This window comes from Urocitellus parryii, chromosome 3 (genome assembly GCF_045843805.1).
Source record: "Urocitellus parryii isolate mUroPar1 chromosome 3, mUroPar1.hap1, whole genome shotgun sequence".
NCBI lineage: Eukaryota > Metazoa > Chordata > Mammalia > Rodentia > Sciuridae > Urocitellus > Urocitellus parryii.
The window spans coordinates 143,707,090-143,732,697 of record NC_135533.1 but is presented as its reverse complement, the minus strand read 5'-3'; the positions used below and the strand labels follow the sequence as shown (position 1 = coordinate 143,732,697).

Sequence of the window (25,608 nt, the reverse complement as noted above, 5' to 3'; positions counted from 1 at the left end):
ATCCTCCAATCTTAGCCTCCCAAGCCGCTGGGATTACAGGCACGTGCCACTGCACCCAGCCAGGTTATAAGGCCCTGGCCCTGCTGTAGTTAGTTTCTTTCTTTTCTTCTTGTTGTTTTGGTATCAGGGATTGAACCAGGGGTATTAACCAACAAGCCCATCTCCAGCACCGCCACCCCCCCTTTTAAAATTTTTATTTGGGACAAGGTCTCACTAAGTTGCTCAGGCTGACTGTTTTGGGCCATCCTCCTGCATCAGCCTCCCAGGCTGCTGGGATGACCTTCGTGGGCCTCTGAGCCTGGCTGTGGTTGGTCTCTACTGCTGCAGAGGATGCCCGTCCGCTAGACATAAGGTGGGCAGTGGGCGTCTTCTAGGCAGGTTGGACAAAGGCCTGGTCATTCTGCCTGGAGGTTCTGGCTCTAGTGCCTTAAAGGTCACCTCTCTCTTCCTGCAGGGTCCAGGCAGGCCCAGGCACTGACCTTTGGCCTCCTTCAGAAGGGCCGCGATGCTGTGGGTGTACATGGGTGTCTGGCGCAGCTCCACCAGGGGCAGGAAGAAGGTCTCCAGCGTGGTGTTGAGGGACTGCAGCAAGGCGAAGCGCAGGCGCAGGCTCTCAATGGGCACATCTGAGGGGGATAGGACGGTCACGCTGGACCTCCGCCAAGCCAGCCCAACACACTTACCTCAGCAAACTCAGGAGATCCCTGTCACTGGGGAGGACCATGTATAGTGGGACCGGGGGCTGGTTTTATTCCTGGGACCCCAGAGACACTATCAGTGAGCAAGGACCCTCAACGTGCCTGAACATGTGCCAAACAGAAGGCAAGTGTGGGGCCCTGAGGATGGAAGGCCCTTCAGCCTACCTTTGGGCCGCGGGTGGGCTCTGGGAGGGAGCCCCAGGCCATGTGCATGCAGGGCAAGGGCTCTACTACTGCCCCACCTTTATGTTGTTTAACTCTTCAAACACCTGAAATAATTACTGCCTATAGGAAATCCAAAAATAGCAGAGTCCTGGGTGCCTTTCAACCAGGCCCCACACCAGGCACGCACCACTGCGCCCAGCCAGGTTACAAGGCCCACTGGCACGCTGCCTTAACTGTCACCCTCACACCTGTGGCACACTCCACCACAAGAGACTGAAGTTAGGGACAAGTCCTTGCCCACCTTTACCCCCTTGTGTCCAGAAGCGCAAGGCCCTGCCCCCGCTGCCAGGTGAGGCAGCAGCTCATGGGGCCGGCAGGCGCTGGCAGGGCCTGCTCCCAGGGGCAGATCCAGGTGTGGGTGCTGGCCCCTTATTTTCTGAATGTATTCCTAGCTTTCAACAAAAATACATTGCTTCCCCATCAGGATAATGCAGGTGGCCATCCCCTCTCACACTCCCACAGCAGCCTGGCCTAGAGGAGCATGTGCACGGAGTGAGCGCCGTGGTGGGCACTGCCTTCCAGCCCTGCGCTTCTCAGTCTGTGGCCTCACCCTGCTGCAGTGAGCACGGGAACAGGCCTGAGACTCCCTTGGCCGTGTCACAGCCGCCTGTCTCTCCCCCTCTCTCGACACACCTAGCAGGTAGAAGGAGCCCCTAAGTATTTCTGTAACAGATGTCTAAATGGCATCTAGCCCTTCTAAACACTGCTTGTCACAGGGTATGTCCCCACTGGGCATTAGGGAAGGGGTTACTCCAAGGGGCCACATACTCAAGAGACAGGCCACCCTGGGGTCAGTGGCATCGACAGGGTCCAGGTAAACCTCGTGGGGGTGGAGCCTTGCAGGTGTGATGGCAAGGTGGCGGCACAGCCGATTGATGTACTGCACGAGAGCCACGTCCATCTCCAGGGTCCACTTCCTTGAGGCCTTCTGCGCATGTCGGACATCAATGCAGGCACACCTGGGGCAGGAGCGGGGAGAGGGGCCAGGTGGGGGGCTGTCTTCTAGGATGAGAGCTGATTCCTCCTACAGAGCCACATCCAGCCCTGGAGTGTGCTTGGAATTGCCCAGCCTCCAGGGCTTTCTTGGTGTTCAAACTGCTCCTCACCGGAAGAGCTCTTTCAAAACAGGCCTGTGGAGCATTCCAGGGGGGAGTATGCACAGAGCAACCTCTGGCAACATGCACGTGTCCTGTTGTGTTAGGGTATACCGACTTTCTGTGTTTTCAATTTTTTGGGGGGAGGGTACCAGGGATTAAACTCAGGGGCACTTGACCACTAAGCAGCATCCCCAGCCCTATTCTGCATTTTATTGTGAGACAGGGTCTCATTGAGTTGCTTAAGGCCTTGCTTTTGCTGAGGCTGGCCTTGAACATGCGATTAATCCTCCTGCTCAGCCTCCCGAGCTGCTGGGATCACAGGCGTGCGCTACCATGCCTGGCATCTGTGATTTCTTTACCCGTATAATGAGCTCAAAATGGTGCCAGAACCTGTCACATTTTCAAAGGAATTCAGAGAGAGGGTGCTTGCCAAGCACGTGGCCATGCCCAGCACATCCATGTGTACAGGGCCAGCTGCTGGACATCAGTAGCCTTTGCCCCGCGTCCTATTCCAGCATCCACGTGCAGGGCTGTTGGCCCGGCTGGTCCGCAGGGTGCTCAGGAGGGTTGCATTAGCACAGCAGGGGCAGAGGCCACCCAACTGCCTGCTCCTGAGGCTCTGCTGGGTAGATTAGTCCATGCTCAACAACAGAACGCTGAGCATCATGGGAGCATGTGCAACACCACCACAATCGGATGACCCCGAGTGGTGGGAGAAAGGCAGACTGCAGACAGCATGCCCTTCTTCAGCTGCACTGAAGTCATCAGCTCCCAGGGCAACACTGGGAAAGACGTCCCCTGAGCATCAGGCAGCCTTCACCTCGGGGCACAGAACCACAGGGCATTGCCTCCTTGTGTGCAGACACTCATGAGGTGTCCAGTGTGCACGGCCTTCCTCCCCAAACCTTGTGCAATTCATCTGAAAAAGGCAGGGTAGCAACCAGCAGGCAGGCAGGCACCTGGCCAGTGCCTACAGCGCCTCCAGTGGCCACATACCACACTGACCACACCACCCAGGAGGGGTACCTAGGGGAAATTGGGGATGCACCTTCTTGTCTCTCCTCACTACAGGCCACCTTGGTCCCATCCAAGGAGTCTCATAGAGAGGCCTAGATCCCCATCCCTAGAGAGGCCCTCACAGCCCCTCTTAGGCTGGCTGCCTTAGACAAATCCCTGGCAAAGAGGGAAGGAGGTGTCGAGGCATCGTGTGACCCTGGACCAGCATGAACCAGGCCTTCTTCTGTCACAAATGAGCACTAGGCAATTTGCAGTCTTTTTTTAGCCCAATTTGTCCCTTCCCAGTTAGAAATGAGTTTCTAGTCCCAAATAGGTGATTCTACTTTCCAACAAAACCAAGGTTGTCCCTCTTGCTGATTTCTAAAACAAGTCCAGAAAACCTGTCCTTCCGTCATGATGCTGAGCCCCACCTGAGGGCTGACTATGAGGCTTCACTGTGAGATGCTGGCCCTGAGCAGCAGACAATCCTCAGTTCTGAAAACCGATGTGTGCAGCAGCCTGTGCAAGGCAGCCCCTCTCAGTACTGAGTGCGTCTTGCTATGGGCAGGGCTGAGTGGGCTGAGGGAGAGAACAGGGCTTGTTTGGAAATGTTTAGGAAAATCACCTAACGATTATGAGAATTCAGGAAACAGTTCAGAAGGCTTCTGGGGGGACAGACTGGCTCCAGAACCTGTGTTTTGGTGTCGCTTGCAGTTGCTACCCAAGCCATGAGCTAGCTGGTCCAAGGGATAACAACCCTCTTACCTCTCAAAATGAAGATCGTAGCCACAAGACAGAATTGCCCTCCAGACGCTGCGGATGTCCTGCTTGGCTCGGTCGATGACAAACTTGTGAAACCCTTCTAAGGTCAGGTACTTCTCCTCGGGGACTGATGGAAGAGTATTCACAGCGTCAGGAATTTGGTAAGAACTGTGCACGCGGGTCCCCAACCTGTTCTCCTGGCATCCCTGTTTGTGACCTGGTCCACCTGATCCATCCCTTCTCCAGGCCTCCAAGGCCGGTCACACTGCAGTGCAGGCACTGGGGAGGCCCCAGGCCTCGGCCTCCCACTGGTTTCCCAACAGAACAGGTCTCCCCCTCCCTCCTCTGTGTGAGTCTCAGAAACTCCCCACTGACATCACAGGGAGCCGCTTTCCCCAGTTCTGCTGGGGCCTTGGGTCACCAGCTGAGGACCAGGCAGGGCCTCTGGCAGGAGTCTCCTGTCACCTCTTCCTTTTTCATCTCGGTGTTCAGCATTTGCAGAACTACTATTTTCACCTCAACTCAATCAACAAAAATGGCATCCTGGCATGGCCAGGAATATTTCCCAAAGTCTTCGGAAAGGCTGCCCAAACTTCAGACCGTGGGGAGTGGGGGGATCCCCGTGGGAGGGAGCCCGGCAGGCAGGAGCCCAGAGGCTCTGTCTGAGTGGGCTGTGCAGCTCCAGGTCAGGAGTGGTTCCCAGGCTGTGTCCCGTTCACGCTGCTCATTTACCTTCTAGTTTTTTTGTGGGCGACTTTTCTGGATCCTTTTCGTCTGGTTTGCTCTTTTCTGGTGACTTGGGCTTCACAGTTGGTTTCTTCTCACTTAAGGCAGTCCTGCTATAGACCAAAGCACTGGAATTAGAATTCCTCATGTCCACACCTCCTCGCAGGAGGCACAGAAGCACACACACATACACACGAGCTCCCCCAACCCTCCGCTAACCAGCTCAGGGCGCATGGTTGAGACAGGGCTGGGTTAAGACTGCCTTGGTTCTGAGTGAGAAAAATGTACTGAGCAAATTTCACAGCAAATCAATGCTTTACAAGGTGCCGGATCTTGCAGATGCTTTTCAAATTCTTTCTACATACTCGAGAGCTACAGTGTCCAACAAAGCAGACACTCGTCAGATGCAGGAATTTGGGGTTAAATTAAAGTTAAGTAAAATCACGAGTTTTTTCCTCTCTGGAACACTTGAAATGTGGCAGGGTGAGAGTACTGCATTACACCAATAGCACGGACTTCCATACCCACAGAACGGACGGTGCTGATTTAAAAGTGCTACTCGAAGTAAATTAATGAAAGGACACCGAGTTGTTCTGGCTATTTACCAACTTCTCTATTCATTCCTGCCAGGCAAGACTTGGCTGTCAGAGTTTCAACTGTGAAAATTTGAGAGTCATAAACTTGTACCTAAAGAAAATTCTATCAAGCACATGTACAGATTCATATATGGAGCATGTTGGAGCACTGAAAAAAGGATGAGGAGTTTCTTCTGTAGTGGTCTGGAAAGATCTCCAAAACTGGTACTAAACAGACTAGCGAGGTACAGACACGTGTACACCAGCCAGCTTTATGCATGTCCATGTTCACTCATGTGCTCAGACACGTGAGTGATGTGGAAGGCACGTGAGTGATGCTGGCTGTCCCAGGCAGGGGGGCCCAAGGCAAGGCCAGAGGAGAAGAGTGGCTTTTCACTGCACATGCTTTAAGAAAATAATGCACACACATAAATAAAAGGCTCTGTGTGTCAGTGTTAGAAACAGCTGGTCTGGGATGATCTTTATTTTTTTTTTGGTGCTGGGAATTGAACCCAGAGCATCACACATGCTAAGCAGTTGTTCTACCACTAAGCTATACCCCCAGCCATAGTTCAGTTTTCCCTATATACACATATGCATTTTCTAATCTATAATAACTATGCATTACTAGCATAGCTTTTTTAAAAAAAAGTCTATACATTAAAGATGTATACTTTTTTTTTTTTTTTTTTTTTTTTGGTACTGGGTATGGTGCTTTACCACTGAGCTACATCCCTAGAACTCCTCCCCACTTTTGTTTGTTTGTGTGGTGCTGGGGATTGAACCCATGGCCTTGTGCATGCGAGGCAAGCACTCTACCAGCTGAGCTATAGCCCCAGCTCCCCCCGCCTTTTTTTTTGAGACAGGGTTTCACTACATTGCCAGGGCTGTCCTTGAACTTGGGACCCTCCTGCCTTAGCCTCTGGGCCTCTGGGCAGGCGTGCACCGCGTGCCTAGTGGACCGCACACCGTCTGCCCTCCTGCCGCCAGCTCTGGCTTTCACACGCTGCGGCTGCCGTGAGCTCGGTCTCAGAGTTGGTGAGGGCTGGAGGCCATGGCAGCGCAGAAGAGTGCCACAGCCTCTCAGGTGTCTGCTCGGGGCCCTGCCTCCGCCCGCCAGCTGGCCCCGTCTTCCCGAGTCCTGCAGGCGTGCACCTGACACTGTTGAGCACGGCTTTGTCCTTGGCAGGCGGCTTGGTGATGGGCCGCTTGGTGCTCACCACCTTCACGGGGTGCTGCTCCTTCCCAGCTTTGCTGTACTTGCTCTTGTCAAACTTGGGCTTCGGCACGCCGTATTTCCTCAGGATCTGCAGAGCACAAAAAGGGAAAAGGGGTCTCAGGCTCACCCAAAAGGGCACCTGCGGCCCAGCACGGCACAGGGGGTGGGGGACTACCTGGGTGAGCTGGTCTTCTAGCACCTTCTTGGGAGGCCGGACATTGGTGAAGAAGATGTGGAGGAGGTTGCCTGGAGTCTGGGAGTTGATCTGCTCCTTGCTGAGATATATGTCAGAGACCCTGATGGGCTTTGCTGGTGTCAGGCTTAGCGTCTGCTCTGAGTGGGCACAGCTCTTAAATATCTCTGTCAGGACCTCTCTGGCCCCAGGCACCAGCTTCTCACCTGCCATGGAAGGGAAGGAGGGCAAAACAGTTCTGCCATGAGCACGCTAGGCCAGGACTTGCCCCGTAGTTTCAGAAAGCAGTTTTGAGTGCAGACAACAGGCATCTACTGGAGGTGACAAGATCCCCCTCTCTGGGCACACACCTTAGCAATGTGTTCAACTCTTGGTGCAGTAAGGTGTAGCCCTGTGACTCTGTTTTCAGTGGGTCATGAGCCATATCTGGGCCAGGCTGCTGTCCTCTGCACTTGTCCCCTCTACTGGCTGCCTGGAAATGACAGGCTCCCCTGGAATGGCATGCCTCAGAGCTCATTCTGGACGCCGCCACATGCAAGCAATGATCTCCCCTGGGTTTGAGCCACGTGCTCTTGAGCAGTTATTAAATGAGTTTTTGCATTATTGGAGGACATGTTGCAAAACCAGTATGATAAACGGGGTCTGGGAGTTGATCTGCCCTTTCTTGATGTGTGACAGAGACTCCGATACAAGAAAACCGTGAGCTAGAGAAAATATTTACTCTTTTGTTCATAATCAAGCCCTCTAGAAGGCACTCTGCCCTTTCCCTGGGGGCATCAGGGACACATAACAATTCTGCACTCCTGCTTTCTCTGCTCCCTTCTACCCTGACCACTCTGTCCAGACTCTCCAGAGCCCATTTAGCCATAGGGGAAAAGACTTCCTGTAGATTTGAGGCAAAAAAACAAACAAACAAACAAAAAACCCACAAGGTCAAAGCCTGTTACCCAAACCCAAGCACTTTCCAGATTCAAAGTGTGAAGACTGGGAAACCCTCAGGCATCCCATGTAGACTCCTCTACGCCAAGTGGGCAGGAAAGGGGGAGCAAATACTCGCCCTCAAAGGAGCAGGGCTGGGACTGAGGGGCAGCAAGGTAGCCTCTCAGACGGAAATTTAAGGAGTCACTGGAAAAAAAACAAAACCCAAATACACATGATATTAAAATATAAACAGTGACGTTCAAGCAGTACTGGAGCCTGATATGGTAGGAAAAAAATGGTAACATTGATGTTGATGCTGTCCTTACATGACATTTTAATTTTTTTTTTATTTTTTAGTTGGACCCAATACCTTTATTTTATTTATTTTTATGTGGTGTTGAGGATCTAACCCAGGGGCTCGCACATGCTAGGCAAGCGCTCTACCGCTGAGCCACAGCCCGGCCCGACATTTTAATTTTTAATTTTTTGTTCCTTGTGGATATTTTACATTATTTTTTTTCTTTGGAGATGGGGTCTTTCTGGGTTGCTCAGGCTGGTCTCAAACTCCTGAGCTCAAGTACCTGGTTGTAAAGTGGGCACCACATGCTCAGTTGTATTATATTTGACTTTTCAAAATATCGTATGAAAATATTATTCATCTTTTTTTTTTTTTTTTGATAGTGAGTTGGACCCAGGGCCTAGCATGTGCTAGATATATGTTCTACCATTAAGTTAGACCTCCCATCTCTCCAAAATACGTGTATCTTAATGACTGATTTTTGGGAGCTCTTACATTTTGGGCCTAAGACCTCACTTACTTTCCCCTGATCCCAGCGCTGAGGGAATATTTCCAAATTCCATGACTGGGAACAATAATTTGAAAAAACAAAACCTCTACTCAGTGTTATATATTTTTCCTAGAAAATACAAAACAACTTGACTCTACTATGAAATCTCAAACAATATTAAAGATTTGAGAAAAAAACACAGATTAAACATTTTGAGAAAGACTGATAAAAACAAAATAATGACAAAGAACTGTTGCTAATTATTAGACAGACAACTCCCACTGCTTCTGAAGGGGAGCCTGGGGGGACAGCTGGCTTGGACACATGCCCCGTCTGGATTCAGCTCTGTGGGCAGTCATTAAATTCCTGGGTCCTGGATGGACACTTGGTACCATGTGGGAAAGCCAGCCATGGCCTACCCCACAAGTCTCCAGAATGACACAAGGGATGGGAAATGGGGCTTTGTGAACAGCAGCAGGAGCTGTTTCTTTCTCAAGAGAGGGCTGGAAAGGGTAAGGCACAGTGTCCCCGAGCATTTGAGCAAAGAATTATCAGCAAATTCTTTGTTTATTCTGGCTGCACATGAGCTTGGATAAGGGAAGCCCTGCTACACAAAAGGGAGAAACTGCCCAGAAGGCAAGCCCCCAGGGGAGTCTGGAGCAGGAGTGCCCACCTCCCCAAGTCCCTGAGTCACTCTTCCACTCATTTCAAATCCTGCAGCTCCTAGGGATGGTAGTGGAGTCCTTGAATGCAAGATGTTCAGAGTAGAGGAAATGGCAGTGGTATGGAGGGGAAATTTTTGATCAATTTTTCTATAAACCTGAAATTACTCTCAAAAGGGTTCTGTTTTAAAATCCAAAACCTACCTTTAATTGACTTATCATTAAAATAATCTTCTAACCCCGGGCTCCCTTGAGTATCAAACAAACTCTGGTTCACTACAGATACAGTCAGAATCTCTTCTGTGGACATTTCCATCAATTCATCTTCACCATCCAAACTTGACAAGCCAATCAAATCATTATTGTTAAATAAACTTGCTCGAATTTTCTCAATCTTGGCTCGGGATCTTATCTGGGTGAACAAAGAAAAAAGGTCAGGATGTGAATTGAGAGTGACCACTCGGTATGCATGGCATCTTCCCTCCCAACCTTTCTTTAGAATCCTGTCCTCATCTTGAGCTGCCCGCCTTATGTGTGCTGGACTTCCTTAGAAACACCCCAAATGGGGACTTCTTAGGGGACAACTCGAGTGGGAATCTATCACTAAACCCTGGCCAGGCCCATGGCTTCACCCTGATGCTCAGGGAGTTAACTCCACATGGAGCTGAGGAAGTCCCCAGGAGGAGGCCAACAGACTGAAAGAAGTGGCTGCCGGCCACACTGGGGAGGGCAGTGCAGGCAAGTGCTCCGCCTGGCGCTTCGCACTTCCAGTGGTGGGAGGACAGTTTTTACTTCACCTCCTTTTCTTTTTTCTTTCTTTCTTTTCTTTTTTTTTGGTACCAGGGATTAAACTCAGGGGCACTCAACCACTGAGTCCCATCCCCAGCCCTATTTTGTATTTGATTTAGAGACAGGGTCTCACTGAGTTGCTTAGCACCTCGATTTTGCTGAGGCTGGCTTTGAACTTGCGATCCTCCTGCCTCAGCCTCCTGAGCGCTGGGATTACAGGCGTGGGCCACTGTGCCTGGCTTGATGCAGGATTTCTAAACAAGGGAGCACAATAAACAAGTGGAGCCTTGAATTGGAGTGAGTCAGCCATGTGCCCACCGTCTGAAACTCATACTGCCCAGGGCAGAGTGTGCATCTATTCTATGCTGGGGGCACCTGGTAAAGCTCACCCATCATGAAGGTCAGCTCTGTGAGCCCCTCCGCCTGCTGCTACTGTTGGCATGACCTGCATTTCCCTTAGGACATGGGCCTGGAGGGGCAGTCTTAGAGATGTGACTTAGAGGAGCTGCCCCAGAGAGCCCCTAAGTGCTCCAACATCACCTGTTGGCTCATCCCTTGGAAATAATTTGGGAAGATTTTTAAAAAGGCTCAGGGGATTCAAAATGGCCATGCTGTGAGTGGCTGCCAGGGCTGGAGAGCCATTACCTCCACGACGGCAAAGCCTTTGATGGGGCGTGCCGCAAGGGACTGGTTGTCCAGGGAAGTGACTGTGTACATGGAGCCCATGTCCGACACCGAGGCTGTCTCCGCATTGTCTAGAGCCTCCCCCAGGCTGCCCAGACTGCCCAGGCTGCCAGTGCTGCAGAGGGAAATGTCCAGGCTCTCCTGGCTGGACACCACGTGGGGCTCCAGCAGGCCAGGAGGAATGGGCAACTCCAGGCCGGATGGCAGTGGGTCCACCGAGAGGTCGCTGACGGTCTGAGAGACCCCCTGGGAGCTGCAGACAGAGGCTTGGCTGGTGGAGGCAGAGGCACTGATGCTCATGGCCGGGGCCAGGCTGCTGGACGTGCTCCCCTCCAGGCTGTCTGCACTGGGGAAGCCCAGCGTCTTCTCCGGCTCGGCCTTCCCATCGCCACCTTCGGCCTTGTCTTTGGGCTTCTTGGGGTCTTCTTCCTGCAGTGGAATGTAGATCTCATCTTTGAAGACCCCGCCGTGGGCATTGCAGGCCTTGCGGATAGCACCTCTGACAATGCCCTCGTCCAGGTGGGTAGGGATGCCAGAGATCACCAGCAGGCGGCTATGGGCAGTGGGGCCCACTAGGGCCTGGCAGGCATCTGCAACGGCATCGCTGGTCACACCCAGGCCCTGGGGGTCCTTCCTGGTGAGGTGCCGCAGAATGATGAGCAAGGTGAGTGCGCGGTGGAACCAGAGCATGTCCTCAGGCTTGCTGCCCCCGATGCTGAGCACGGTGGAGTCGGACTCCACTGTGCGGGAGGACTGCCGCTTCCCAGAGGAGGAGGCCTTTTCCCGCTTCATCTTGACTTTCTTCCTCTTGGAGAGGAGGCTGGGACTCTGCGGTGTCTGTCCTGGAGAAGAAGAGGAGGAGGACGACGAGTCACTGAGGTTTGGGGTGGTTGCTGAGGTCACTCCACTGGCTGTGACACTCATGTTGGTAGGCAGAGTCACTTCGGCAACTGCCAGGCACCCTTCCATGAGTGCATGAAAGTACGTGGAGAACCTGCCCTGGTCACCGGCTGCCACTGCCCCAGAGCCCCCACAGGTGCTGCCTGAGACCCAGCTCTGGGTCTCCTCGTCATACAGCTTGTGCAGCTCTGACTGCAGGGCCATCAGCATGGCCAGACAGGGGTTGAGCTGCAGGGCAATGGAGGAGGACAGGCCGGCGGGGTGCTTCCTCTGCTCTAGTGCGTGCACCGTGCGCAGGAGCTCTGCCAGGAGGTGGAAGACAAGTTCCTTCACGCAGGCTGCCATGTCTGTGGTCCACAGGAAATTTCCTGAGGCAGACAGAAAATAACAGCGATCACTTACGGGGCAACGACTCCGTGCCAGGCACTGTTCTGGCACCGCAGCAGATGCACGCATTCTCACAACGCCCCGCGGGCAGTTCCTATGTTGTTCTTTCCATTTTGCAGATGAAGAAACAGATTCAGGACTGAAGCACAGGCCCAACATTATACAGTTCTCAAAGGAGAGCCAGGACTCAGAGCTGGCAGGCTGGTCAAGGCCTTAACCTCTGTGCCACACGATGGCAAGCCTGCCTGCTTCTAGCGGTCAGGACAAAGCCACTGCTTCTGTGCCCCAGGCTCCATCCAGCAAGGCGGTGATAAGTTATCAGGACAGAGCCTCCCCAAGCACAGATGCCTGCTCCTGGGGCACAATCGCACCTTACCACACAGCATGGAAACACACACACTGAAAAGCTACTCCCTCCTACACTTCTGTTAGTCTTGATTGTGTGATAGGGGCTGGGCGTGTAGCTCAGTTGTCTAGCATGCCTGAGGCCATGGGTTCAATTCTAGCACTGAAGGGAAGGGAAGGGAAGGGAAGGGAAGGGAAGGGAAGGGAAGGGAAGGGAAGGGGAGGGGAGGGAAGGGAGAGAGAAGGCTTACTTTGGGTTAAGTTTATTTATTTGGTACTGGGGATCGAACCCTGGGCATCACACATGCTAGGCAGGCACCCTACCACTGAGCTACAGCCCCAGCCCTTTTTATTATTTTGAAACAGGGTCTCACTAAGTTGGTGAGGCTGGCCTTGACTCTGCAATCCTCCTGCCTCAGCTTCTCAAGTTGCTGGGATTACAGTTGCACCACCGGCCTCTGTTTATTTATTAAGATTTGATGAACCTTTATTTTATTCATTTATTTATATGTGGTACTGAGAATTGAACCAAGTACCTCACACATGCTAGGCAAGTGCTCTACCACTGAGCCAAAACCCAGCCCCTGTATATTTATTCTTAACAGAGTGCACCATGAACCCCAAGCTTTTGATAGGCAACGCTAGTTAGCTAGAATTTTGTAACAGCAACTGTATATTTTCCTTGTATTTCTTTTACAGTTATGGGAAAAGATATAAATTTTCCCTCTTTATAGTAGCAATATAAAGACTTAGGGGAATAGTATCTAGAATAAGCTGTCCCAAGGTCCCCCTCATAAAAGATCTGCATCTTATATTCTCATAGTCCACGTTACCTGGAACTGAACGGAAATGGAGGAAGCTTGTGTACATAAGCCATTAGGGCTCATGAACATCAAAGGCCCACATCCCACTGAGTCTGCTGAGCTCTCAGCTGCAAAAAGCAGGCTTCAGCTGGCTACACAGGACGGGTCTGGACAGGGGAAGATAACTAGACAGGGAGTCTCCAGAGCTGGAGATGGGGCTGACCACTGGGAGCCTCTGGTTAGGTCCAGCACCTACAAACGAGGGGCTGGGTTCCCTGCTTTCTCTCAGGAGCAATGCTGTTTGAGAATTCTCACTGGAAACAAGCTCGTGATTATCCTAGAACATGGGGTCCCCTGCAACCTACACAGAGGCTCTCCTGTCTTCAGGAGCAGGCCGAGGGATGCTACAAATGCTCTTGTAAACCTTCTTCACTGTCCTTCTTTGACCACTGGATATTTATGTCAGAGGCTTTAGAAAGAAGTGTTCACCAGAACTGCACATGGTGACCCATGAGCTGCACTGGCTACCGCCATCTTGTTCCACAGACAGTGGTTCCCTGCTTACCTCCCACAGGCACCTCCTGGACTGCTTTAAAGAATTTCATTTAATTGTCAGCATTTAAAAACTGGGGAATTCACATTGCATCTGGAGTCCCAGCTTTTCTTGAAGTGAAAATACCAGTTGTGGCAGAAACTTCAAAGATCGTGACCAGTTAGGGCTTAGCAGCCGCCGGCCAGGGCACACCCTCCCTCTCCTTCTTTATTTTTCCCATTGACATTATCTGACCCCCAGAGGTGTCTGGGTTTACAGTTTTTCCTCAACAACATTTTATTATGATAAAATTCAAAAACAGAAAAGTTGAAAAAATTATACGGTAAAGAAAATTATATGTTCACCATCTGCATTCCACCATTAAAATACTACACTTGCTTTATTACACATATATCCATCTCTTTATTCATCTATAAATCAACTTAATTTTTACTTTTTTCTGAGTAAGTTGTGGATCCCAAAACATATCTGCAGACAAACTATTAATGGAAGTCCAATATTTACTTAGAATGTCTTTAAGGTAAATCTGCAGATGGCAAAATGCACCACCTTTTCACCCCTCTGGGGGCTGTGCAGGCATGACACCTGATTCTGTAGCATTGCTCATTCCCACACCACTCTTCACCCCTAAAGTTACAATAATGGCACATATTTACATCTTAAAATAAAGTATGACAAAATTGATCTATTTTCATGGTTAGTTGCCACCTAAATATGATGGTTTTTTAATCTATAAATCATGCATTTAGGGGTCTAGGCTACGCTACAGTCTATTCTTAAGCCCACCTCAAATGAGGAAGCGGCGGCCACCTGGGCTGCTGGTGGTCCCTGCCCCACTCATCTGCAGCTACCTCCTCAGGCCCTCGCTGCCACCCAGTGGCTCTTGAGGGAAGGCACGCCTCACCTAGCAGCTCCACCACCTGCAGGAGGACTGAGGTGGGAATAGTGTCAGGCTCATCTTCAGACTTCCCTTCGCCATCCTCCGACTTCCACGACAGCAGCTGCTCTGCGAAGGCCATAGCCAGCGGGAACTCCAGGGGCAGAGAATGCAATACCAGCACGGCTCCAGGAGGGGGAGACACTCCTAGAAGGGCCCAGAAGGAGAATGTGTGACTCAGCATCTGAGCCAAACAAGCCTGCAAAAAGGACCTCTCTGAGGTGCGTGTGGAGAACCAGAGGCAGAAAGCCCAACCCTCATCAGTTCAGGGTGAGAATAAATAGACGTCCCGAGGCTCCACACTGCAGATGCCCCAGCCACAGTGGGGACAGAGGCCAGCTCCAGATGCACTTGCTGGTGTGCAGAGAGTAGCAATGGGAACAGAGGTGGATAAACATCCCCCATTCAGTTAGAAACCAGTTGGTGGTCTAGGTGCAGTGGTGCTCACCTGTAAGCCTAGCTACTTGGGAGGCTGAGGCAGGAGGATTATAAGTTTGAGGTCCGCCTCAGAACTTAGACCTTGCCTCAAACCAAACCCAACTGGCCTTTATGCCCAGAATGGGAATTAAGTTATACTTCACTAGAACTCTCCCAGCTTTGAAAAGAAATAATTGATTCTTTTGCATGACTGTAACTGCATCAAGACTTTTAAGCCTATACCAAGTGGACCAGCATGGTGTCCCCAAAACCCAAGGTACTACCAGGACACACACACACACACACACACACACACACACACACACACACACACACACACTCTCTCTCTCTCTCTCTCTCTCTCTCTCTCTCTCTCTCTCTCTCTCTCTCTCTCGTCAAACACAGGACTCTACTGCTGAGCTACACCCCCAATCCCTCAACCTTACTGCCTTCTGTTAGTGTCATGGTCTAAGCCTGACCCTGCAGCCTGCAGTGAGAGGGAGAAAGTTCTAGACCCGCTCCTCCTCACATCCCGCACTATCCCAAGCCCCATGACAAACACTGATCAGATCAAGTTGGTGTGCTGGGGTGTGGGTGAGTTAGGAGGAACCGTGCTGGCTGGCCTTCTTTGGGGTGAACAGTCACATGGTGGTAACTGTAGAATGGTGGGCAGAGATCTCAATTTATTTTTTAATTTTCATTTGGGGGTTTTTATGGTGCTGGGATTGAACTCACAGCCTGGCACACAGTACGCATGTGCTCTACCACTGACTCCTACTCCCAGACAGATTCTGTTTTTAACACCAAGTTTAAAAACAGCTATGAAAACAACAGACTCTAATAAAAAAAGATCATAAAGGCTGGGTGTGGTGGCACAAACCTATAATCCCAGCTACTTGGGAGGGTGGGGGAGGAAGATTGCAAGTTCAAGGCCAGCCTCAGCAACTTAGTGGGATCCTGTCTCAAAAATAAAATAAACATGAAAGGGCTGGGTTTGTAGCTTGGTGGTAGAACTTTTGCCTGGTATGTGCTAGGCTCTGGGTTCAATCCCTAGCACCAGGAACACAGATCCAGAGATCCTAAAGTTGTTTAGAAGTGACCAAATCACTGAAGAAATGTCCCTCATCCATTTGCCTAAAGATGCAAGGTCTCAAGGATGAGGGCTGTGAGATAGAAGGCCCATTTTTCTGGCTGAAAGTTCAAATATAGTTTATCACTGTCTCTGGCCAAAGCGTGTCCATCTTTTCTTGTCAAACATGCCAGTGAGGAGCAGTGCAAGATGGGGACTGAGATGCTTTCCCTTTTGCAGGCCTCAGTCTGTGAAGATGACAGGCACCTAGAGCTTCCACAGTGCAGAGGTGGGATCTCAACAAAATACAGAACTCAGAGACTGCATCAAGGAGGCCAGGGAGTCGAGAGCAGGTGGGTTCCCACCTGGATGGGGAGCAGGTGCTCATTTTGGTCAGTGCCCCGTTATACACTCCAGAATTCAGTTTCAATGAGAACCCGAGGAATGGCAACAGGGTCATGGGAGCCGAGGAGGCTGTGAGGATGGGACTGCTCTGTTGAGATCATTCTGAGCAGTACAGATCTCAGGGCACCCTGGTGAAGGAAGGACATCCCTACTGTGGCCTGGGCAGCCTCTGACAGGCTGTTAAATCTATTGCCTCTCCAATACCCTACCCCAAGCAGTCCTGTAATAACAGGACTACCTGTAGAAACTGGGACCCAGCAAGACACAAAATCCCTCCTATCTTGCAAAAGAAAAGCAGCAGAGCAGGGTGTGCACAGCTGGCATCCCCAGGAGCCAAGACAGACTCACCTAGCTTGATGTGCACCCTGTCTGTGGAGAGCACCACAGAAGGGTACTGGTCAGCCGTGGGCGGAGGTGCAAGCCCAGTGTTGGCCGGGGACGCATCCCGCGGGTAACAGGCAGCCTCGATGAGGTTCAGCTGGCCGGTTCGCTTCACTTTGTGGCCAAGCCCGTACACGAGGACGCGTGCCCAGGGTGCCTTGTACAGAGAGGAGCTGAGAGGGAGGTGGTGTTAATACAGACTCTGGCCACGCACACCAGAAAGCTGAGTGTGAACGGGCACCTGTCATCTCTACCACCTGCCAGAAGGTCATCTGCATAAGGTGATTTCCCCACCCTGGCAATGTGGGAAGAGCTGTGAGTCATCTTTAGAGATGCTACATGTTCACAGCTGAAGATGAGCCCTTCTTCTCCACCACTGCTCCCAGAATCCATTTGGCTTTTCTCTCCCCATCACCTTCATTTTGAGAAAGGGCAGCTTACTCTTTGCGGAATCCAGATTGACTTTCTTTACAAGACACCACAACAAAAGCCGCCCCGGGAAAATTAACATCCATATTGACTTTGGACTCGGATATCGGGAATTCTTCGGAGGGAAACTGCTCTGGTGCTGTCTGCAAAGAGATATTAAATAAGGAAAGCCACAGCAAACACAGGGAGAGCGTTTTGTCTTCTCATCTCATGAAGCTAAAGGATCCAGCCAAAGCCCAGAACAGAACAAAACAAAAAAGCCTGGGAGGAAGGAAGCTCCGGATGAGACAAGCAGAAGAGCTTCTATGAAAAGGCACTCAAAGCGGCCAGTGGTTTGGGGGAGAAAGGGGAGCCATTTTTAGGAAGCTATGAAGACTTGTAACAACAACAAAAAAACAACCAAACAAACAAACAAAAAAAACCCCGAGAACCACAGTTCAGGCCGTCAGCTCCAGACTTCTACCTGCAGGAAGGAGCAGATCTGCCTCGTGAGCTCCAGAAGGCTCTCCTCGCCCTGGTGCAGGGTGCGGGTGATGGCCACACTCAGCCACTCTCTCACTGTCTGGGAGCTGCCCTGGTAAAAGAGGTCCGTGGCGGAACAGTTCTGGGAGTGTATGCAGTGCTGCAGGGACTGCGCCAGGAGGATGGAGCTGGAGCTGATGGTGCCATCTGGGGACAAGAAGGGCACAGGCGTTTACAAGAACCCCGCAGCCAGCTTTGTGACCACCTGAGTCAGAAATAACAAATGACCCATCTGGGTAAACTGGCCTGGATGGGGTCACTGTGGATAACAGACATCACCACCAGTCAGAGCATCTAGCAGGGTGGCATTAGTGGACACAGCTAAATGTCTGCTCTCTGTTTAGCAGCAAAACTGCTGCCTAGAATAACACCGGAAGCAGAGGCTAGCAAATGGGTTGAAGCGGGGCTGTTGGGACGAGAGGCCAAGAACCCCATCTATTCAGCTGCTCGGGGCCACCCTGGGCTGCTCCAAGGAATGGCTAGGGTGCCTTAGAGTGGCGTTAAAGCAATGTGTCTGCCATCATTGTAAAGCTTCCCACAGGTAGATTTCAGAGTCTCCAAGTTCTCATGGTGAGCTGAGGGACCAGCACTCCACCCAGCAAGCGTAGATAAGACACACACAGGTGCTGGCCGGGACCCCAGCGCCTGTGAGCTGGGAGGCAGCTGGCTGAGAGGCTGCTGGGTTCAGAGTACTGCCTGCAGGGGACCTCCCTCAATCTGGTTCCCACCTCCGTTTTGGGGAAGTGAAGGGGAGCTGATGGAGCAGAGGGGCATTCCTGGGGAGCACCGAGAGCCCCAACCAAGGGCCTCAGGCTAAACAGATACACAGGAAGCCTAAAGCAGCTCCCCTGAGGTCCTGGGGAGTTGGACAGTCTGCTCTGGAGGTGTCTGAAAGCAGGGACACCTTGGCTTTCCACCAGGCAGAATGTCTGTGGCAGCAGTACAATGACTAGGTTTCTCCTCTTCTTTTTTGGGTACTGGGAACTAAACTCAGGGGTGTTTTCACACTGATCTACCTTTTTCTTTATTTCGAAACAGGATCTTGCGAAGTTGCTGAGGCTGGTCTTGAACTTGCACTCCTTCTGCCTCAGGCTCCTGAGCACCACTACACCTGCTTGTCTTTGCTTTTGTGTTGTAGAAGAGGTGGCTCTCCCTCCACCCAGACCAACTCTTTAGTGTTTTAGAACTCACTCCATCAGTTATGTGCCCTGTGCCAGGAGTCAGCATCTCTTCCCAGCTCTTCTCACCCCATGCACACGTGACAAATTACTACAAAATGCACATAGTGATTTAAAAACGCTATTTATCATTCCTTGTGACCCTCTGTGTTGACTGGGCAGTTCAAGGCCTCATGTGATACTAGTTAGAATCACCTGTGTGACTCCATTTGTCTGAGCTTGTCTGGAGCTGGAATGACCAAGAGAGCTCCTCTCACCACAGGCCTCTCCATGTGGTCAGTTGCTCCACCTGTACGTCCTTACAGCAGGGTGCCAGGTTCTGGAGGTAGGAGTGTGATCAGATTTCCTAGACAATAGTCCATGTTCCCTGACCCACAGTTAGTTTGGAAAGTTCAATGAACACTCATCAGATTAATAACTAATGTGAATAAAATACTTCCATTTTTCAAAGTGCAAGCAAGCACAACTGCAGTTCTTGGGCTTCGCTTAGCCCCTGGTCTCACAGGACCGTGTCTCCTCCCTCTGTGGGGACGAGCAGACCAGCACACTCTTGCATGCCTGGTGCAAGCTCAGGGCTCTTCTCATTTGCACCGATTTCTGGGCTAAGTCTTACCTGGGAGGGGCGGGGCGAGGAGCTGATTGGACAGCAGCTGCAGGTGCTCCAGAGTGATGTCTCGGATGGCAGGGATGTGGAAGAGACGGGTAAACAAGTGAGGGAACTTGGGGGCGAAGATGTTGAGTAGGGCCATGCGGCAGTAGAGCCTGGCCAACGCAGCCTCACACCGCAGCAGCTCCCTGCAGGGGAAAGCGGGAGAGAGGCCCTGAGTACTGAGGGCCAGCAGCAGGGCTCTGAAGGGAAGGACCTCAGTTCAGGTTCCTTTCCTGGCCCACGTTCTGTGCCCCAAGTGAGCTACTTGTGTTCTAAACAAAAACCACATTAGTTATGTTTGATTTTTCCTAATTCAAAAGCACTGTGGGAAAAAAAATGAAAATGTCTACACAAAAACTTGTCGATGTGTAATCACAGCAGCATCATTTGTGAGAGCCAAATATGGAAATACCTCAAATGTCCGTTAACTTCGTGGCATGTCCATACAATAAAACATTATTTTGCAATAAAAAGGAATGAAAGGAAGACCTTTTTGAAGAGGGGATCACTCACTGGGATCTGCATGAGAAAAGTGGTCAGGAGGAAAGGAGCCTGGTGTGAGGGCAGCAGAAGAGCCCTCCCTGCTGGAGCGGAGGTGGGGAAGTCTACTCCTGGGGAGCAGGGAGCCTCAGAAGGTGAGAATCAGAAGAGTGAGCTGGGATCTGTTTCTAGAGATCACCTTTTAGAGTGGCCACATCCACTCTGGCTGTTATGGAAAGAAGCAGGAGTTGAGGACTAGACTGTATGTCAGTGCTGGAAAGGGAGGGACGGGGACAGATAAGATGCGGCTTGCTGACGGCTCACAGGCGGCGGTGAGGAAGAAGGATGGCTGTGCTATACTTTCTAGGTATGGGAAAGCCAGAGGGGGTGGTTTTGTGGGGAACTCAGGTTCTACCTTATGAATTACATTTTAGGTGCCTATGAGATGATGTGTGAGTCAAAGGTCAACAAGACCTTTCCCCCATAGAATCACCTTTGGTTAGTCTCCTGTGCTCTCAGTTCCTCTTAAAACCTGACAAAGAATGACAGCATGTGACTAGCCTCTTACTGTGAAAGTGACCCCTGACTGGCAGGCAGCATCTGGACTGCGAGGACTGTGAGGAAGGACACTCTCAGAGGGAAGCCACAGCTGCTGTGCCTTCTGGAGCGTGGCATGCCTCAGGCTGGAATCTCTGGAAGAGTCACAGGAGATCTGGGCTCTGATCCAGTCACAGGATGCTCAACTATCACAAGAACCTTGCTGGGTTTGGTCGACCCTTCACTCCTGAGCGGTCACGCAGCCCCTGACCTTCTGTGTGGGTCTCTGTGGGTGCTGGAGAAACACTCTTGACCACGCCTCCTGCCCTCTATCTTGCTACTTTGTCTTCCAGTGTCACCTATTTTGGTCTTGTGGATCTGACTAACTGAACTGAGGACTTTCTAAAGGGGCAATGCAGTATCTGAGTGGACGTGGCGAGGAGACAGCTGGACACACGGACCTGGATTTGTAGTGATACACGCTGAGCTTGGTTCTAATCGACACCTTGTGGAGGAACTGTGATGGCCAGGGAGGGCTGGCATGCACAATAGTGCACAGAGACCTTCATTAGAAAACTCACTTATTATTATATTTTCTCCGAATTGTTATAAGAATTTTTAAGACCGAAAGGAACAATTCACAGGGAAATTGTATTGGCACACAGCAGGAACTTTGCCATATCTCTCCATTTTAGTTTCGTGTGTGTGTGTGTGTGTGTGTGTGATTTCTTGTAGTTGTTGTTATAGTTGAACACAATACCTTTATTTATTTATTTTTATGTGGTGCTGAGGATTGAACCCAGCGCCTCCTACGTGCGAGGCGAGCGCTTACCACTGAGCCACAGCCCTGGCCGCTGGGTCTTTTGGTTTTAATCTGCTGGCGCAGGCAGCTGCCATAGTACTTCAGTTTGCTTCCAGGGCGTGTCCAGTGCCAGGCACAGAGCCAGCAATCCTGGGACACCTTCTAGTTTAGCGAGAACAGCGGGCTGACTGCTCCCACAGTGCCTGGGCCCCTTCCTGATTCGCTACCTCTTCTTGAGTTGCTTTCCTCAGAATAATTTTTCCCACTCTTGGAATCTCTAGCTGTCCTCAGCCCCCCAATCTATAGCAGAATGCTTGTATATCCTTCAACTTTTCTGCCTAACTCCCCAAATTTTTCTACTACCTTTTCTGGTTGTCTTCTCTCTTTCTCTAACCCTCAGCTTTGGAAGGAAAGCCTTCTTGTCAAGGATTAATGGTACATGCAGAAAAACACAGTGGATTTCTGTGACTCCTCAGAAAGAAGGGCTCTACTTTACCTGTGAATTTGAAGGTTGGTGTTGTCCAGTGTGACCAGCCCATTGGTGGCAGTCCTTCGGTAGCCTGCAGGGGGCCTCTCCAACATGTCAATGGGGTACCAATACCGCACCAGCACCCCTTCACTCCGGAGATATGTTTCCACCTGTACCAGCTCGTTCACCTACAACAGGAAAAGGAAATGTCCGCTTTTTAATAACTTTGTTTTCCAAATCTATATACATATACAATATACAAAAACTCCCAGTTTTTAGCTATGATGCTTATAATTTGCATCTACTTGTTATTTCATGAACAAAATTAATAAACTGAAAAGGAATTCATAATACATTCTGTCTCTCTCTCTCTCTCTCTCTCTCTCTCTCTCTCTCTCTCTGGTGCTTTGAATTGAACACTTCTCATAGAGAAGTGTTCTGCCACTTAGTTATGCCCCTTGGTCTCCTGTTTAATAAATTCTTAATTATAAATTAACACAAAATAGAAAGGCTAAAAGCCAGTTATTCCAACAAGCAAGCAAACAATGCTCAAAGTAGAAAACAAAAACTAAAACAAAAAAACGCCAGTTTGGTGGTGCACACCTGGAATCCCAGCAACTTGAAAGGCTGAGGCAAGATTGCTAGTTTGAGGCAGTTCTTAGTGAGACGTGTCTCAAGATAAAACATAAAATGGACCGTGGGTGTAGCTCAGTGGTAAAGTACCCCTGGATTTAATCCCCAGTGCCAAAAACCAAACAAACAACAAACAAAACCCCACAAAGTAGAAAAAAACTTTAAATAAAAATAAACACATATGTGTACATGTCTACATGTATGTACATATATCCACACACATGTACAAATGTGTGTTTACATATAATCTGCAAATTAATATGTATTGTCAGATTATAACAATAAATGCTAGTTTCATGCCATTAAGTCTAAAAGTTCAGACATGTGGTTGGTACTGAGAGTGTTTTAGTTTCCCATACCAGATGGAAAATTTTAATTGGTATAAAAAAACTAATGAAGACCTTCAATGTAATAATAAGTTAACAATTTAAAGAAGGGGCTGAGGATGTGGCTCAAGTGGTAGCGCACTCGCCTGGCACGCGTGCAGCCCGGGTTCGATCCTCAGCACCACATACAAACAAAGATGTTGTGTCCGCCGAAAACTAAGAAAAATAAATATTAAAAAAATTCTCTCTCTCTCTCTCTCAAAAAAAAAAAAAATTTAAAGAAAACGGTGGAGGGTTGGAGTTGTGGCTCAGCGGTACAGCGCTTGCCTGGCATATGTGAGGCCCTGGGTTTGCTCCTCATCACCACAGACAAATAAATAAAACAAAAGATTCATTGACAACTTAAAAATAAATAAAAAATAAGCTCACATATATCATGCATTCTGGATTTAAATGCCAATGTGATTTTTACTCAGGGACAATTAAAATTACTGAAGTAATCAAATTACTTGAGAAATAATAGGATGATTACTTTACAAAATTTCCATGTTTCTAATTTTTATTTTCATACATTTCCACTGCTGAAAAATACCATTAGCAGTTATCTTCTGATAACTAAAATTAGAAGTCTGTATTAGATGGCAGTGGGAGATTCAGGATTACTGATGGAGTTTTCTATTTAAATGGTCACCTCAGTAAACCATTAGTCAATGACCCCTCTGAAGAATTTATTGAGTTACGTTAAGTCCTGGTAAAATGTAGTCAGCTAAAGATGTAAATTTTTAAAAGGTCAATTTCAAAGCATTAATGGTGCTATGATGGTAGAACATGCCTGTAATCCCAGTGGCTTGGGAGGCTGAGGCAGGAGGAACACAAGTTCAAAACCAGCCTCAGCAACTTAAAGAGGACCCTGTCTCTAAATAAAAAATAAAAAGGGCCAGGAATGTGGCTCAGTGGTTAAGCACCCCTGGATTCAATCCACAGTACCCCCCCAAAAACAAAGTATTAATGGTACCTAACATTATCATACCCCGAATGACGCTGAAGCTTGTATCTACCTAGTGAAAAAGACAATTCTTCATCGGAGACTCATAGGTTTGATTTCATTAGTCTTTCTTACATGGGAAAGTTCAAAACCATGTAGTTACCGCTTTCAAACAGAATCCTGTTTTCAAAAGACAGCTCTGGCTTTGCCTTCTCTCACTCTTTTCTGTCCTTCCTCTGCCCCCGTCACTCTGAATCCTCATGAGCCCCATGAAAAAGTTTCATAAAATGGAGACAATTAGTGAATGAGTTTAACGAACTCACTTGACAGGTAGGGAAACTGAGGCTGAGACAATTAGTGAGATGATGTGATCCAAATGACAAAGCTCTTTGGTCTGTGTCTAACAATCCTGACAGTGCTGTGTCTAACACCCATTCCAGAACAACGGGAGAACTTCCCCTGGAACTTGGGTGGAGATGAGGTTTGGACACGGCTGTGTGGTAGAGCTGGTGTGGTCTCGGGGAGTTGATGGCACCAGGAGTTAGGAGCTAACAGTGAGCTATCAGTCCTGATTCCTGGTTCGAACACACGAAAAAAAAAACTCAGGCAAGAAATTTGGCATGAGAGCATTTTTATTTGGCATCTTTGTCCCTAATTTGAAGAGAAACCCAAATGAATAATCCCTTTTTTCTGCAGTGCTGGGGACAGAACCCAGCACCTCAGGTGTGCTAGGCATGTGCTCTACTACTGAGCTGCACCCCTGCCCACGAGCTCGTTTTCATTTGCAGTTCTGGGGCTTTCACCCAGGGGCGCTCTGCTACCGAGCCATATCCCCAGTCCTTTTTATTTTTTATCTTGAGACAGCTTGAGACAGGGCCTTCCTAAGCTCTCTAGGCTGAACTGGAACTTGCCATCAAACTTTTTGCATAGCTTGGATAATGGGCATGTGCGTTGTACCTGGCTTCCCAGAATCACTTTCTAAGGTGCATGGGAGTCTGGGCACGAAGGCCTCAGCACATGAGAGGGCTGATCACTCTGAATGGCTGTTCACTTACTGAATCGACATCTAAGACGACTCCATGAAGTCCAAAGGTTTTCAGCATCCCACGGATGGCAAATTTTGGCAAAGCAGTTCCAACGGTACTGCTGGCTACATTATTACTGTCTGGAGAGCGAGTTACAACTGTGAGACCTGAGGAGGTAGAGGTAGAAACTTCTTTAGGAAGAAGTAGCATGTCACTTTGAGACCCTAGATTATAGGGTCAAAAATAGCTCTATGGCATTAAACAATGCCCTCAGCATTTTTACAACAAAAAAAGAACACATCTCAGCCTGAAAAGCAATACAATACCATGTTTTAAAGACACTTGTAATTCACGGATGAAAATACAAAAACGCCACTTAAAAATAGGCAAAGGATTTGAATAAACAGTTCTCCAAAGAGAAGGAAAAGATAACACATGAAAAGATGTTCAATATTAGTTATTAATCATTAGGGAAACGCATGTCAAAGCCACAAAGAGATACTTCACACAAAGTATACAGCTAAATAAAAAAGACAATAACTAGTGCTGGCAAGGATATGTGGGTATTAGAACTTTCACACATTGCTGGTGGGATTGCACTGTGCTGCAGACATTTTGAAAAATAGTTGGGCAGCTCCTCAAAAAGTTACACCAAAAACCACCAAATGACCCAGCAATTCCACCCCTATATACACACCAAGAAGAAACAAAAACACATGGCCACACAAAAACTCGTGCACCAATGTTCTCTGCAGCATTATTCATATTAGCCCCAAAATGGAAACAGCTCAAATGTTTATTTTTTTATTATTTTTATCAAATATTTGCTAATGGATGAATGGAAACGCAAAATGGAACATGTACACACAATGAAAAATTATTTGGCCACAGCATGGATGAACCTGGATGAAGAAACCACATGACATGTGATTCCATTTGTAGGAATGAAGCAGAATCCAGAACAGGTAGATCTACAGAGACAGAAAGCAGAGCTGCGGTGCCCAGAGGCTGTGGTCACCCTAGAAAAACTACAGGGAGTAA

The 25,608-nt window shown here is 49.4% G+C and overlaps 1 protein-coding gene across 3 annotated transcripts in view; it reads right to left on the bottom strand.

Moving 5' to 3' along the window:
* Hectd4 (HECT domain E3 ubiquitin protein ligase 4) overlaps positions 1-25,608 on the bottom strand; it is a 178,055-nt gene that overhangs the window by 10,113 nt on the left and 142,334 nt on the right. For all 3 annotated transcript variants that reach the window (XM_077796126.1, XM_077796127.1, XM_077796128.1), the window contains exons 54-68: positions 24,598-24,734; positions 21,626-21,786; positions 19,275-19,456; positions 17,425-17,630; positions 16,974-17,104; positions 16,500-16,705; positions 14,228-14,407; positions 10,297-11,603; positions 9,067-9,274; positions 6,474-6,697; positions 6,235-6,386; positions 4,511-4,617; positions 3,782-3,905; positions 1,692-1,882; positions 480-626 (exon numbers count right to left, since the gene is read on the bottom strand). In XM_077796126.1, coding sequence (XP_077652252.1) covers positions 480-626; positions 1,692-1,882; positions 3,782-3,905; positions 4,511-4,617; positions 6,235-6,386; positions 6,474-6,697; positions 9,067-9,274; positions 10,297-11,603; positions 14,228-14,407; positions 16,500-16,705; positions 16,974-17,104; positions 17,425-17,630; positions 19,275-19,456; positions 21,626-21,786; positions 24,598-24,734 — 3,663 coding nt within the window. The remainder of the gene's footprint in view (positions 1-479; positions 627-1,691; positions 1,883-3,781; positions 3,906-4,510; positions 4,618-6,234; positions 6,387-6,473; positions 6,698-9,066; positions 9,275-10,296; positions 11,604-14,227; positions 14,408-16,499; positions 16,706-16,973; positions 17,105-17,424; positions 17,631-19,274; positions 19,457-21,625; positions 21,787-24,597; positions 24,735-25,608) is intronic.